Source organism: Theobroma cacao, chromosome 10 (genome assembly GCF_000208745.1).
Source record: "Theobroma cacao cultivar B97-61/B2 chromosome 10, Criollo_cocoa_genome_V2, whole genome shotgun sequence".
In the NCBI taxonomy this organism is placed as follows: domain Eukaryota; kingdom Viridiplantae; phylum Streptophyta; class Magnoliopsida; order Malvales; family Malvaceae; genus Theobroma; species Theobroma cacao.
This window is the reverse complement of record NC_030859.1, coordinates 6,323,568-6,340,573: the sequence shown is the minus strand read 5'-3', so window position 1 is coordinate 6,340,573 and position 17,006 is coordinate 6,323,568. Positions and strand designations below refer to the sequence as shown.

General features: G+C 30.3%; 1 protein-coding gene across 1 annotated transcript; it reads right to left on the bottom strand.

Moving 5' to 3' along the window:
• Positions 550 to 7,143, bottom strand: LOC18586600 (mRNA cap guanine-N7 methyltransferase 2). The gene is made up of 11 exons (XM_007010083.2): positions 6,883 to 7,143; positions 6,721 to 6,799; positions 5,547 to 5,641; positions 4,810 to 4,881; positions 4,600 to 4,709; positions 3,551 to 3,673; positions 3,362 to 3,454; positions 1,695 to 1,763; positions 1,448 to 1,536; positions 1,265 to 1,362; positions 550 to 1,010 (listed from the first exon to the last, which is right to left on the bottom strand). Exons 1-11 carry the CDS (start codon positions 6,982 to 6,984, stop codon positions 867 to 869), a joined length of 1,074 nt encoding a protein of 357 aa, XP_007010145.1. The 5' UTR covers positions 6,985 to 7,143; the 3' UTR covers positions 550 to 866.

Genomic DNA, 17,006 nt, shown 5'->3' with positions numbered 1-17,006 from the left:
ACATGCTTCTTTTGGGTTGACTTCCTTCATAAGGGTCTTCGCTTTGTCAACCATCTCCCTCGCCATGACAAGGCTGTTTCTGATAATGCAGATTGACGAAGTGGTCACAATCATGGCAGCCCGTGAACTTTTTTATGGCCATGTCAATTTCGAACTCCGCAACAAAAGCTCGTTGGCTGAAAATATTTCCAACTCAAGGATTTTTTTTGTTAACTCAAGTAATAAAGTTATTCATTAGCTGGTCACATAGGATCAGAAAATTCACTTAATCATTACACCCATCTGAACTCCAACACACGACATTCTTCACAGCCATGCAAAGAAAAAATCATTTTAAACTCTTTATGAAAACCCATATTTGATTGGTCTTGTGTTCCTTACTAATAAAGCCAAAATTAAAAGTTATTCTAGTAATTAATTATATTAATCCATGTTCACTGATGCAAAATTTACATTTTTTTAGTATTTTTATTTTTGTTTTGCATTTTTCAAATAATTTCATAACCATAAAAAAAAATGAAATAAATTAACAAGAAAGAAAACCTTGCATACCAATAAAATTACCAAATAAATTAAAAAAGTTTCACTACAATTAAAATCAAATCTCTAAATTCTTTCACTATGGTTATGCCAAAGGATTTTATAACGTATGTAATTACATAAGCTAGATTTAAGAGTAAAAACTCCGGGGAAAATATGCTCAAAGAGGCTGCGGAATGCTATTGCATTTTACTTAGAAACCTTCCATTACCTTTCCATTCGCATAGCATCAGTATTCACAAGTGTGGGTGGAAGTGCACACACATAAATTAGGTTCGTACAACTTCAATTGCAGGTTCAGTTTCCTAATTCCTGCCACTTCCAAGTCAAAGTGCTTCAGAGAAACGCAACTCTGCTGGGCCAGGACCCAAAATTCCCTTCTGTTCACTTATCTTGCCTAGTCCATGAGGTGGCTGCTCTGCTTGTCCATTCTTCTCCTCTTCTCTCCATACCGCCCCCTGCCACTCGCTCTGCAACATTCGAAGCAAATAGAGTAAATATGCAACCAAGTATCCATGAATCTTATAAGATGAAGCTTTGTGCCGCTGCACATAAAGGGATGGACAAAGTAAGAATTAAAAATTCCTCCGTGAAGATCTTGAGCACTTATCCGATCCAACTATGTTTGATGAGGTATATCATATTGAATGAGCATACCATACTTCTGGCCCTCGGAAAAATAAAACAGATGCATCTTGTTCTGCTAGATATCAGAAATACTTGCCTCATCGTGGTTGTAACTACTGTCCTGCAATAATGGAGTTGCAATAGGGGGGACAACATCTGGGTCAGGTTTTTGAAATATAAATGTTGTATAGAGACCTGCAAAAGGTAACCAGCAACAAAAGAATGAGAACCTATGTATGAAATGCTGAAGAAACAGGAGAGGAGGTGACAAAGCAATCACCTAACACATCATAAGATCGAGGAAGAAGTCTCCCTCTTGGATCCACAAGGTTTGGACCGGCATTCATCATCATGCCTGCAAATTGTGGTCTGCGTAACAATTGGATAAAGAGTATGAAAGAATCAGCCCTAATAATTAAAAACATGATCATGATTAAAAAATGCTGGAGCCCCATTGAAGCATTTAAATTGAACTCCTAGTGGAATAATTTGGTGATAATAAAAGTCAAAATACAGATTGCACCTACCTGTTATCATCATAGAATTCAGTTAAGTTTTGAATCTCCACATATTCAAGACCAGCTTCTCTGGCCAATCTAAAGTTGCACAGCAGAGGCATTCATTGTTAGATTACATAAGGGACAACATATTTATAAAATGAAACAAAAGGTGGTAATAGTTGATTAATGATGCCAATTGGTGACCTTTCAAAAAAAAATGATGCCAATTGGTGATCAGGTGTCGATTGTAATTCTTACTTATCTCATTTTAACATCATACACCATCAGGCTTACCGGCAATCTAGAGGCTAAACATGCAAATATCATGGGTAGTCAATGAAAAAAGAAATCCAAGCTAACCTTCCAATGCAAGATATCAAAGAGCAACAATAGTCAAACCAGGAATTAATATGGTTAATAGAGGTGACAAGATTTCACCAAACCCAAAAACTCACCTGAACTGAATCAATTCAATCCAAATTAACTAAAAAACCCAAAAGAATCCAAACCAAAGGCAATTTGAAGCAGACACTATCCAACGGAAGTAACCCAAAATCTGAGACCAAGTTGATCCAAGACCATAAAACCCAAATTTGTAAACCAAAAAGACTCAAATTGTAATTAAATGATATTTTCTAAAATGAGTAAACAATAAATGATGGACTATTTTTCTTAAATAAAAAATATTAAATTTCAAAAAGATAATATTATTTATAATTATAATAAAATTATATAAATAATGTATTTTCAACTTTTTTAATGTTAAATATTTGAATTTTAAAATTTAATTAATGTTATGCAAACTAATTGACCGATTAAATTTATTATGTTATTCATCAAGCCAAAGACATCTTTACTTTTCATTAATGCCAAAATGGGAAAATAGTCAAATGTTAAAATTAAAACAATATTATACTGATTAGTTTTAAATATCATATTTTGGATTTCTTATAATCACTAAGTATCAATGTTAAATGCTATATTTTTTATTAAGTCAGTGCTCTTTATGAGCAGTAATTGGTACTCTTTTTAATAATGTCCACTATTCACCCTAATTGAACAATTTGTCTATATGACTATATCTAATGTTAGTGTTTATAATTTATGTCCAAACTAAAAAAATAATTAAATAGAAGAAATTTTTGAAAAGTTGAAATACTAGTAATGAGTTATAGTGACTAAAAAGACAAAAATTAAAAACAAACAAAAGTACTAATAGTGAGTGTATAGGTGGATAAAACTATAGTATCATTTATATTTATACAAATACTTATCAGTTTTTCTAAATTTCTTTATTTTTTACATTTTATCGTAAATTGTTAAATTAATCAATGATATTGACTTGACATCTATTACAAAAAAGAACAAAAGTATTTATTGCATTCGACTATACAAAAAATATCTATAACCCATATGAATCTCAAAATGACCAAAAACCTGCCCGAAACCATGCGAACTCGAGACAATCCTAACCTGAAATGGTTCCTACAGGAGACGTTCCAAACTCAAAACGATCCAAACCTAATACGACTCGAATTCAAAATGATCTAAACCTGAAATGGCCCACACCCAAGATGGTCCAAACCAAAGTGAACCTAAACCCAAGAACAGCTCAACCCAAACCCACCCAATCCCTTCCAATTGCCACCTCTAATGGTTAAGTTTAAGAGCACAACCAATTTAGGACAATCTACCTGATTAAACTTGGAAAATGAACCAAGCTATGGATCTCAGCTGAGGCATCACTAGCAAATTTCAACTGGTATTTCTTTCCAAACAATGGAAACCTGGATTGAATAGAATGATGCAAAAATATTTCAATGAATTAATCCAAATATGATAAAGAAAAACCAAACTTAGAAGTATCTCAAATTCATACGTACTTCTCTTCCTCAATTTCAAAGGTGATCATGTAACTCTCTGACCGAATGCAATTGGGAACGATGTTGGGCTTCATGCTGCTATTCTTGTTGTGGTATGCTTCAACATTCTTCTGGTACTTTGCCCTGTACATCCATATAACATATTTGTTATGCTTTGCTCTATATGGAACCTCCTTTTAAGGCAAGAACTCAAGTAGCACATACTGCAAGAATCACAAGGTGACAAAGGGAGCTCATGCCCCAATGATAGGACAGTAAGACACATTAAGCAATACCACAGATGAAAAGAAACTTCTAGATCTAAGAGTATAACTGAAAGAAATTAAATAATTTCGTACAAGAAGACAGAACCATTGCAAAAAAGGATATTGGCCCACCTTGACCACAAGAAAAAGCCTCAAGGATCTATGATGTAGCACAACTGCCAACCCCTAAGATAAACGGCCAAAAATGAAACTAGAACTTCCCCATGAATACAGCTAAAGTGTGAAGCTTAGTTCTGGTGAAATGAAAAGTTCCATAAATACTGACATGCTAGAAATTTAACAAGCAATCTAAACCACAGCAGCACATTAGACACCAGTATAGGTTCTTATCAACATTCACAATCTTGCTATTATATCAAGTCAGTAAATGGATATAGATACCAACAATGAACTTAGAAATGCACCATTGTACATGCATACATAAAACCCCATGTGTGGTTGAGGATAGAGAGGAAGCATGCTGAAATATTAAGGATCATATGTGATGCATCTCGTTCTTTTCTCCCAACATTAATTGTTTCAACAACCATGAATTATTGAAAATTGGGATTTTCTCGCCTATACTAGTAAAATTTCTAGTCTGCACTTAAACATAAGTAAGTTCATTGATATGGATATATAGATTAATCAGCTTGATAGTAACAAGAAGAATTTTCAAAAGAGAAACTAAACACGATAAAAAGATTCTGCAAATATCAAATCCCAAAAACAGGTACAACAGTAACTAAAAGAAAAAAAAATCAATCTAAAAAACATCAGTAGTTTACAATCATTATTTCATACCATATGGTAGATGAGTCAGGAGTAATACCGAAAAAATAACCCCCTGGTTTTAACAAAGATGACACATTATTTAGAAGTCTCCTTGCTTTCTCTTCAGTTTCAAATCCGAACTACAAGTAGGAGTACAGAAATGCCTTTCAGATTCATCATATTTGTTCTCAATACCAAATCAAAACTCAATATTGAGAACTTAAACTCAATAGAAATTACCTGCAAATGCTGCAAACAACAGACAAGATCTGCCTGAATGGCCTTCTCCTTCAACTGGGTTTCCAAGTTATCCTGTCAAAAAGAGTCAAAGAAGCATGCAGTCAATGGGAGAAGAGAGAAAAGAAATTGATTAGATTCAACATTAAAAAATAAAAGGCCAAACTGAAATTTTTACCAGATTATTACAACATTAGATAGAGATGAGCAGCTCTCTTTTTTTTTTTAACAAATAAATAACTTAGTGAGTAATTTTATGTCATCCAGAAGCAAAATGTAAACACTAATACCTTACAGGGCACCGATAACATCATTCAAAGATCAAAAACATACAACAAACAAAGTTTTCAGCTTTTGGCACAAAAGCAATTACTTGATCAAGTCTTCTATTATAAACAGGTTTTACTCTCCAAATGCCACAGAAACATCATCCCACCAGTACCCACAAAATGCATATAATTGCTAGCTATTAGGATGAGGAAGAATACATTGTCAGGCGAATTTAAAATATAGGTAGCAGCAAAATTTGCACTATAGTATTGCTGAAACAGACTTAGGGTAAGAAAAAAGTAACAATAACTGCAACTCTAACAAGAACATTTTCAATCAGAACCTACAACAAAATCATAGAAATCTCATATAGTTTCTAAAACGAAAAATCATAGCTCTGCATCCACATATTCATACACACACAGAAACACATGCGCATGTTCACTGTATCGGGTGTAGCAAAAGCTCACAATGCAAGGATCAGCCTCAAAGAACTCAGAAGTGAAACTTTTCCGCTGACTCTCCCATGCTTCCCTCATTTCATTTATCCCAGATGACAAACCATCTGCAATTGACACCCATTTTTAACATTTACCATCAATCACTACAAATAAACACATATAAGTACATAATATAATCATATGAATCACAATCAACCTGTCGTGACTTAAATCTTGGGTTCAATTTCCTATGCAAGAAGTTTAGGCTTTAATGGTTTACAAAGCTGTGCGAATATTTGAAATTCACTTCAGGAAAAGAAAAAACTTATCACATGAATCTATTCATCAAAATATGCAATTCGCGCCCATTTTAACATTTCCATCAACCATCAAAATACGTAGATATGCACAACTAAATATAACCAAACACACACATGAGTTTAACTTGATGGTAAGCAATATAGACTTTACAACTCTTAAGTTATGAATTCAATTTCCCACATAAAATGTTTACAACTATTACCCTATATATTAAAGAATGGAATTTAGAACTTTCACAATTGAATTTAATTGATAGCCATGCGTCCACTGGACTATAAATAAGAAAGTTAATATTTAATTACTACGTTCATTGACTCTTTTGCTATTTGCATTTTGCTTCCAATTCCATTCGTTGACACTTTTGCTATTTACTTTTTGCTTCCAGAAGTTAAAAAAAGGCATTCCAATACAAAATTAAATTACTTTTTAAAGGATTATACACAAAATATGTAATTCTTTTTAGATGAAAAAAATGTATGAGTTACTTCTATATAGACTAATTATACTATATGTGATGTTAAATTATAATTATTTATCTATTTTAAATCAATTATAATAGTATTATTTTTTACCATTTGCTTTTGCTTTATAACAATTCTTCAAAAAGCAAGAAGCAGTAGGCAAATAGCAAGCATCAACCCGACCAAGCCTAAGTTGGCATATTTGTAGTTAGTTAAGAAAGACGAGGCAACCAATTAAACCCGTTTATGAAATTATTGAATTCCAGTGACCAATTTAAGATAAATAAGTAGAGAGCAATAATCCAAAAATGTTATGGTTAAATGGCTCTTGTGGTTCTTAAGAACAGAACACATACACGAAACTTACTCCCAAAAAAGAAGAAGTAAGCAATTATATCAACGTATTTGTGAAAATTCCATACCAATTCCAATATAATGGCTGATTTGAGCTCCATCCCATTTCTCTGCATCGGCTCCTCCACCGCAGTACAAGTCACAGACCTTCAGATATTAAAAAAGAAGTTCAAATATGAATATAAAAAATACCCATTTGAAAAGAGGAAGCAAGGGAGTGAGAGAGTGACAGTGGCATAAGGGTGGACAAAGATCTTGATGAGGGCGGTTTTAGCCAACTCGTAGAGTCGATGGTGAGTCGACTCGGCTCTGGGAACTGGATACCCACTCATTTCTTTCCTGCCCTTTGGTCCTTTTTCTCGGCGGCTTCAACTCGGTTGCCTAGCCTGGGTAAAAACCCAGAGGAGAGGAGAAAACGTTTGTTTTTTTATAGAAAAATGAAATTGATAACAATTTCCATCCAAATTGAGCAAAGATAAAGGTTCCAAGGCTTAATTTGGTTTCCTACTAGGTCAATTTCATAGTTAATTAATTTATAAATTCATTTAAAAATAATGGATAAAAATGTTAAAATTCTCCCATTAAATTTGATTGTCAGGTAATTTTGTTGATGACATGAGATTATAATTTGAAATTTTTTTATTATATTTCTTAATATATAATAAATTTATTAAAAATATTAAAATTTATTTTTTAAATATAAAAAATTATTAAATATTATTAAATTAAAATAAAATATTATGATTGGAGTCTAGAATTCACCAAAATGCCACATTATTCAAGTTAAAGACAAGATGATAATATTCTTATAAATTATACTAAATTGACTTTTAATAAAACTAGAGGGGCTAATTGAAAATTTAATCAAAGATAAAACAACTACATTTGTTGAAACTTATTAAAATGATATTTATAAAAAAAATTAAAATTAATGCATCCTCTTTTTTGAAAAAGAAATTATTATACAAATCATTTTTACCACAACAATTTTAGGCACCACAAATTAGATGAAATATATAATTAAAAGTTACCACATAGGTGTATATATATATATATAATAGCTAGAGCTAATTATATCTAGTGTTGGATATAAAATGTTTTCAAGTAATTAGGAATGTAATAGCAATTTGTTTAAGAGGAGTGTCTTCATTAATTTGGAAGTTGAGCTATAGAGCTACTTCTGGGGATTGAGAAAAAGACTTAATTCATTTTTTGATTTAAGAGTTAAGCTCATTTGGATCTTGAGCATCTTGATATATTTCGGGTATTTGTTAAGAGCTTTTTCCTTTTTGTTTATTTTCTTAAGTACAAATTTCGTACCATGATTTAATCGATCTTTAGGGAAGATTTTGGGAAGGGAACTCTCTTTTTTCTTTCTAATCTCTCAATTTTGGTGACATGGTTTTCCCTGCAAAAGTTCTCTGGTAAGAAAATCGGACAAGGAATTTGATTCTTCTTTGATATATTCAATGTCAAAGTCAAATATACTTAAAATTACTTGTCATTTAGCAAAAATTTATTTTGACGTAATATTTTGGACATCTTTTTGTAAAATTTTTTTTACAGATTTACAATCAATTCGTAAAAAGAACTTTTGATTGAGTAAATCACTTTGAAATTTTGAAATATATATAACAATTGATAAAATCTCTTTTTTGATAGTACTATAATTTTGCTGAGTAGGCGTTTAATGTTTCGAGATGAATTGGACTAGTTGTTCCTTCTTATTTTTGACTTGTTTAAGAATACCCCATATCTTATATTTGAGGCATCTGTTTCTACTATTTTTGAGATACTTGAGTCTATTAATTGTAAACAAAGGAGTTCTTTAATATGTAATTTAATTTGTTCAACAAGATCAGTATGTGCAGAGTCCAAGGAGTAGGATTCTTTTTTAAGGCTATCATGCAAGGGTTTACAAATTTTGCTAAGGTCGGGATAAAAATTAATGACATAATTGATACTTCCTAAGAATCTTTGGAGTTGGGTTTTTATCTAAACTTTGATCAAGAAATTTTTCGCAAAGTTTATGGATCTTTCTATAGGTGTAATGATTCCTTGGGTTACATAAAAACCTAAACTCTTCCTTTGGTTTGGAACAGACTAATTTTGGATTTGGAGACTACAAATCCTTCTTAATTATGCTGATAAAAGTTTTGAGATGTTTAAAGTGTTTTTCTAAATGTTTAGAAAACACTAGGACATCATCTATGTAAACAATGGTAAATCGAGAGTACGGACTAAATATTTCATTTATTATCTTTTGAAATTCTGATAGTGCTTTTTTTAGACCAAAAGGCATGACATTCTATTCATATTGGTCAAAAGGGATAGTAAATGCCGTTTTAAATCTCTCATTTTCCTTAATTTGGATTTGTCAAAACCCTGATTCCATGTTAAACTTCGAGAAAATATTTGTATTACATAATTTTTGTAACAAGTCTTTTTTGTTTGGGATTGGATATCTAATATATTTTAATGCTTTTATTTAATGGTTTATAATTTATTACTAATATTGGTGTTCCTTTTTCTACTTTATGTTTTATAGCATAAAAAGCAAAACAACTTCAGGGTGAACTACTTTTCCTTATGAGTTTTTTCTTCTAGAAGATCCTGTATTTCTTTTGTACAGAATTCTTCCATTTTTTTTGTTCATTTGGATTGGTCTTGCTTTGGTAGGAATTTGTTTTTCACCAAAATCCTTTTTATAAGGCAAGTCTACTTCATGTTTTTTCCTATCCCAAAAGGTATTGGGAATATCAGAACAAATTGTTTTTTCAATTTCTTTTTTGATTTGTTCAATCTTTTGTTGAATAAATTTATCATCTAATTGCTCATTTATCCTTTTAAAACAGATTTTTTCTTTTAAGTAAGTAATTTGTTTCTATTTGTGATTTATTAGAGAATTGAGTTGATCTATGTGAATTGATAAAGATTTTAGTAAATTGAGATTTCTTATTTTCAATTTTTCTATGAAGGGGAAAATTATTTTGGTTTTTAATAATTTAGTAGTAATTGCTTGATTTGTAACCTTATATGATTTAAACAAGGATATAAATGGTGTGGTTAGTATGACATCTTGTGCTATATTTTTTACCATTTGAAAAGGAGTTTCAAATTTGATTCCATTGTTGAAAATTTCTGCATTAGGAATTTAATATGTAATCTTAAGTTTACCACCTTTGGTAGTTTTAAGGCCTTCTGATGTTTTGTCATATATAATATTTTGTTAGAATCATTCCTTCTCTAATACAATTTTGATCTGCACCAATATCAAAAAGTGCTATTGTTTCTAATTGAAATTTTTTGTTGATTAAAAGATGTATTTTAATTAATTATCTTTGTATTGATACCTCTGTAGGAATCATCATATATTCTTATAATTCTTCTGGTTCTTCCTTTGTATCTAAGGAAGAATTTTCTATTGAAAGTCTTGAATTTTGTAAGAATTCTATTTGGTTTTTTATCTCTCTTTGTTCACTCTTGAGTTTGGAAATTTCCACTTTTATCTCCTTAATTTCTTACTGTAACTCTGCATTTGTTACTTGTCTAAGTTTAGAGGATTCATATCTATCAAATATAATATCTTTTATATTGTACAATTATTCTTCATTTGTAATTATGGGTTTTTCTGTTTTTTCTTTCATTGTAGTTTTTTATTTTTCAAGATATTCTCTTTTCAGTGTTGAGTCTTGAATTTTATTGATGATTTCAATCATGAGTTCTTGGTCTTTGGTTAGGACATTAACTTGTTTTTCATTATCTATTGAAGATTGAGATGTAGTATGTATTTCATCTATTTGGAACTCACTTGAAGATTCTATGTTTTCAAACATTGCATAGTCTAATGTTATTGATTCTAGTAGAATTTCATTCATTTTTTGTTCAATATCTTCATCTAGGTGAAGTTCATTGATTTTTCTTCTAATTTTGCAGAATTTTGAAATGTGGCCAGCTTTTCCGTATGTAAAACATTTTATTGTTTTGTCTATTTTACATTTTTCTTTTTGCTTTTGTTTCTCTTTTTTATACCTCCTATATTTTGGTTTGTTGTAGTAATCTGGGGTACTTTTCTTATGTTTCTTTTGTTTTAGTTTTGCAGGACAACAAGTTTTTGAAGAAGAAGGTCCATGTTTGATGTCAAATTGTTGACAAAATGATCCTAATTCTTTTATGTAGAGATATCTGTCCTTTTTTTAATTGTTTTTGAAGTTTTAAATCTTAGCAAGTTTTTAATCCCTCTTTTGGTAAAACTTATGAGTTTGTCATATGTAAGATTTTCACAATAAATTATTTCTTTATAAATGTCTCTTATTTGATTTCTAACTTTTTCTCCTAATAACGTAGGAAGTCCCGCTAGAAATTTTTCTTTCCAGAAAGGTTGTTGATCATCAAATCTTTGCATTAGTTTGGTCATAAATATGTTTTTGTACTATTTAAAATTTGTTAATTTTTTGCATTTTAAATTTGACAATAATTCTGAGTTTCTATCTTTAAGGTGTGAAGGGTCACCTAGAAAGTGTTTTGAGATGGAAAAAATGAGGGTTGCAATAGAATCTTGGATTTCTCTTCCTTGTTCATCTAGGATGTTATTTTCTTCATCATCCTTTTTTATAGCTTTTAATATTTCTTATTATTGTTTTGTGATAAGATAATTGTCCCACCATCCTTTAAGTTATCCAGTGAAACCAACAACTAAAAGGTTTGCTATTGAATGATCTATAATTTGGCTTGTTTGATTTTGGGTTTTGTATATGTTTGATACTATTGTCATTTGTTGAAAAGTACTGAGGATGTTGTATTCAAACATTCCATCAATATTCCATTCATAAATTGTGTTGGTATTATATTTATTCTGGAAAGTAGGTTTTTCTTTTATGTTAGGTGTTGTGATTTTAGGATAGTAAAGCTTTTTTGGTTCTTTCCAAACCATTTTGTTAATCCATTAGTCATTAGTGTTTTTTGAATATGGTTGTTAGTTTATCATGTTTATTGAATGGCCTTATTATAAAGAAGTATCGAAGGCTTTCATTCTTAAAGTTTGGCTTTCGAGGGCATCAATTTTATTTTGAATTTCTCTCAAAAATTGATTTTGATGCGATTAGTGAAATCTTTTTGGAATTTCAAAAGGTTTGAAAATTGGTTCTTTGGCTTTAATGACTTTTGTATTTATTGTCTATGTTTGAGTGAACTTCGGGTGGTTTTCAATTAATATTTCTATATTTTCTAGTTGTTTTGTGATGGTATGAAGATTTAGATTTGTATAGTTGTTTTGTTCAACCATCATTTTTATGTCTTTGGAGGAAACTTGTTCTCCTAAATTTAAGGACCTCATCCTTAAAGGAGTTACTCTTATTCTTATATTTTTGTGAGAATATTGAATTTCTGTCAAAACAAGATGTTGAGATTCAATTTCTCCTTTACTTGTTTGCCATTTGACTATATTTTTCGTAGTATTTATTGATCCTAAGTAATATTCTTCAAACCATGTAAAGAAATTTATTAGAATCTTATGGTTCTCCATGAAATCGTAATATTTTTATAGAATTTGATCCTTTTCATTTGTGTATGTTTTTATATAATTTTTTCTTTTTTGCTTATTTTTCTTAGAGTAGAATGCTTTCTACACCATTCTTTATTGATTTTAAACTCTCTTTCTAATACAAAAATTTCATAATTTTCTTCACCAACTTTGGTTATGTTTAGATTATTGGTCATTGATGAATATGTTGGAGACATGTTAGGTGAGTTAGTTGGACTAGATTTTTGCCTGTTATATATTGGTTGGGGTGTATTCGAGGAATTGTCTATCCCTCGTAAATTTGTCCTAATAATAGATGGTACTGAAGAAACGAAGGCTCTAGTTGTCCTAAAGCCCGGTCTATGGGTTGCTATGGATTAATCGTCTCCAAGGATATTTAACTTCTAATAGAAATAGTGGCCTGTCCTAGATCAAAAGATTATCTTAGAGGAATTCTTGGTGGTCTGTTAAACCTTAGGTTTACAGACCCATCTCTATATTGAGCTACATGGTCTATTTTTGTATTTTGGATAGGAATAGGAGCCATAACTTCTTCAAGTCTCCATCTATTTGAAAGTTGGACGTCATGCCAGTGTATGGTCCTAGGTATGGTCGTATGAGACCTAAACATGTATGTTTGAATTAAGAGAGTTTCTCCTCTTGGGCTGTGAATTAAAGCCTTGGTATTGATTGTTGAGTACATGGCCTTATAATATAATATGTAGACTAAGGTCAGTGGTTCAGACCTTAACATCATTTTGTAATTATGTGTTTAGATTTGGAGTGTCAAAGAGTTTAAGATATTCCTATATTTCAATGACACCATAAAATTGGGGAAACAGTTGAAATGTATTGGTCTTTTACATAGACTTGTTTATACTGTTCCTGACAAGGAGTCATTGAAATGGAGATGCCTTTTGTCTCTAAAGGCTATAAGGATGGAAATATCTAGTCCTTCTTTTGTGAGCTGTTGAGCTCCTACTTGTACTAATCTAAAATGAATATAATTATATTTTTGGTGTTTGAGTTTTTCTATTTTCTTTGTATCCAAGAGTTGGATATTCCCTTTTCCTTGGTTTTGGTCAAATATTCACAAAAGGAATATAGATGTAAATTATTGAATGTTGATGACTTATAAATTTAATTTTGGGGAACTCTTGAAATTTTTCAATTATCTATTTCTTAAATAATATTTTCATATTGAACATTGTTTCCATTGACCGATTAGGTTTGGTTAGATATTGAGTTAAAAGAGGAGGTGGTCCTTACAAAAGGAAGCGTCTTATGATTATAAACTTAATTTTCCTACAAAAAGGAGTTTCTATTGGATTACCTAACAATATCTTTTCTACTTACAGGAAGGAGAATTGTCTTATCTTGCCTAAACCATGACTTACCATACTATCATTCTTAATACTCAGCAGAAAATGATAAAGTATTGATAGTGCAATTAAAACTAGAACTCAAAAAACAAAATCTATGTTATAAAATGCTTTCAAGTAATTAAGAATACCTTTACTCCGGGTGGCTGTGATACCATATATATATATATATATATATATGTTGCTTAGGAGCCAATAATTTATCAAACTTTTAATTTTCTTAGGTTAACATCAATAATTAACTTGGCCTAACTTAATCTCAATTTTCTAGATTAAGCTCTATCTTTACTATCAATTTTTGAACGGGTTCAATTCAACATTATATTCTTTAATTTGGTTCAAAAAACTCAAAGTTGAAATATTTTGTAAAATATTTTTTATTTCTGCATGGAATATTCTTTTATTGTTAATTTTTGATAATTTTTTTAACCAAAGTAAAAAAAATAAAGCTATAAAATTATATCTATGTAAAGATGAATGGTATATTTGATCTTTAAATCTAAGTTGGTGATAAATTTGAATCTTTTCTTTTTTTTTTATCATTTTTTATTTGAGCTCATTTTTAATTTAGAGCTTATCTTGTTTGGGCTACACCTAGGCTACATGAAGTATGAATTCAATATAGACATTGAGCCATTTGGGCTAAGAGGCCGAAATTTAGAACAAGTCCATAAAAATAAAAATTAAATTAAAAAATAAAAAACACTAAAAAAATCAAAATTCAAAAAAATGAGAAAATAAAGAAAATTATCAATAAAAAAAAGCTCAAAACAATTGAAAATACAAAAAAAAAAAAGAAGAAAGAAACGGATTGGCGTCGGAGCACGCCTCCTTTCCCATTGCCACCCTTTCCAACTTATCTTTTGGAATTAGGGTTTTAAGTTTGAAAGGATAAAAATAAAAAATTTAATATTTTTAAAAATAAAATTATAAATTTTTTTTCATAAATAAAAATAAAATTATAAATATTTAAAACAAAAAAATTATAAACTTTTGACACTTTGGATAACGAGGCCCTTACGAAACCCCCTCCCACTAATCTTCCATCAATAAAATTATACTTGCAAATAGTGATAATAATTGGACAGATAGATCATTTTGAGTTTTGATTATTTCAAATTTATATTATTTCGGATTTAAATTAATTTAAGTTTGTATCATTTTGAATACAATCCGAATAACCCAAATGGTTCATGCTCAGGTCAGATAATCAAACAAATTTTTCAAATTCAAGTCAGCTTTCTCTTCTCTAACCCTAAAACTATCAACAACTCAATCCTCAAAACACATCAATGCACCCACTTGGCTTCTTCTAACAGTTTGGCTTAGATTAATTAATTAAGTTGGAAAAAGAAATGTAAAAGTTTGGCTTATATAAAGTAAATTGTTTTAAAAAGTGGTTCCATTTCTCGGCTTTAAAACTCTAGTGGATGAGTACGTTCATACTAGAATTTTCAAATCAATTTATCTGTAATACCATATACCGTTGATAATTTATTAAGTTTCAATAAATGTGTTTAAAGATATTTGAGTACGGACAAGACTGGTCCGACCTTAAAACAATAATTGGTAATGAAATCTTGTTCTTACTTTGTTAAGGTTTTAAGTTGGACTTTGAACTTAGTCCATAATCTACTTACAAGAATTTATTGAGCACCTCACATCACAAATTAAATTTAAGATGGATTTAAAGACTTAAGAATGTTCAAATTCAATGGATTAGTATTCATGCAAAGTTTGAAACTAGTATTGTTTTTTATTCCTGCTTCTGTAATTTTAGGCTCGCGTCGTTTGACTAATATCTCATTTTGTACTAAAACAATATACACTAATTGCTAGATTAGGTGACACATGGCTGTCGTGTCATATAAGATGATAAGACATCAGCGCTGTGCAATTTTTTTTTATTAGATTATATATGCAATTGACGGTTGCAATTACAATCAAATAATCTTCGATATATTAAACAAAAATAAATAAATAATTAACAATCTTTTATCGTTATTTTGTGTCACAAATCTATTACACACCCTTTCCGTGGTTTTTGGTCAACATTTCATCAGAACTCACTGATCAAATATGTTTTGTCGGTAAAAACTTTAAATTTTGTAACGAGACTAAATAAATAAACCAACAATCTAAAATAAAATTGAACCAAATCAAGGCTATACATAGAGTACGATTCTAACCTAATAAGGGTTGAAGGTTTTATGTCCTCTTCCTTATCATTCAAATAAGGGGGCGATTATGCAATTTAATTTGGATGGCTATTGACCCAAAGTGCTTGCTTATTTGTGTATTAAACCACCACAGATACATGAATTAAGTTTAAGTAGCGTTAGTGTTAGCTGGGGTTGAAGTTGGGCCAAATCTGACCTTTGACAGACAGGCATGCACTGGTGCAATTCCATTTTAGCATGCTGTTGCTCTTTCGTCGTCAGATCTTGTTTCGTTACCAAATGTTATCAGTCACGTGTTGAAAGTCTCGAGTAGGAATCCTAAAACGAGAAGATCAAGATTTATGGAGTGTAACAAGGCTGCTTTACTTGGTCCAAAATCAAACCTACCAAAAGAATTCAAAATTCCACCGATCTCATTTTTTTAAATTTTTTAATTCATTAAAATATGAAATATTAAATATTGTGGGATTAAGTGAGATTTAGGTAGAGTTTTTTATATGAAATTCTACTAGCATTTGTAGAGGAGATTCTTATGCAAGTGGAAGAGGTAGTTTAGTAAATAAAACGGGCCGGGTGCACTAAAAGTGATTGAGTGGAGGATTGGAGTAGAATTTAAAATACCAAGTGTCATGGCAAGTGGTGAAACAAGGCGCGGAGAATAGAGAGGAGGAAAGAAACAAGGAAAAAAGGAATGTAGAGAAGATTTAAAGATGATCATTTAAGAGAATTTTGAAAAAGAGTTTGTAAATTTTGTCAAAACACCTCCAAATGGATGGTCAATATATATATATAGAGACATTTTAAAAATAACCCTTATAGATAAAATATTTTTAAAAATAACTTTTTTTTATAAGTTTAACTATTTTTAGGCAAATTGGATAAAATTACTCTTAATGAAATTATACGTCATGTATAAAAATATATTACACGCTATGATTAGGTTGTTACACCTCATGTACAAAAACATGTTGCACACTATGATTAAGTTGTTACACGTCATGTACAAAAATATGTGACATGCCACGATTAAGTTGTTATAAGTCATATACAAAAACATGCTACACGCTATGTACAGAAATATGTAACATGTCATGGTTAGATTGTTACGCGTCATGTATAAAAATATGTGACACGTCATGATTAGGTTGTTACACGCTATATTTAAAAACATTTTGTTACACTTTTAATATTTAAAATGTTATTATTACTTACGAACCAAAACTTTAAATCTTCTCAACTCCAAATGGATGGTCAATATATATATATATATA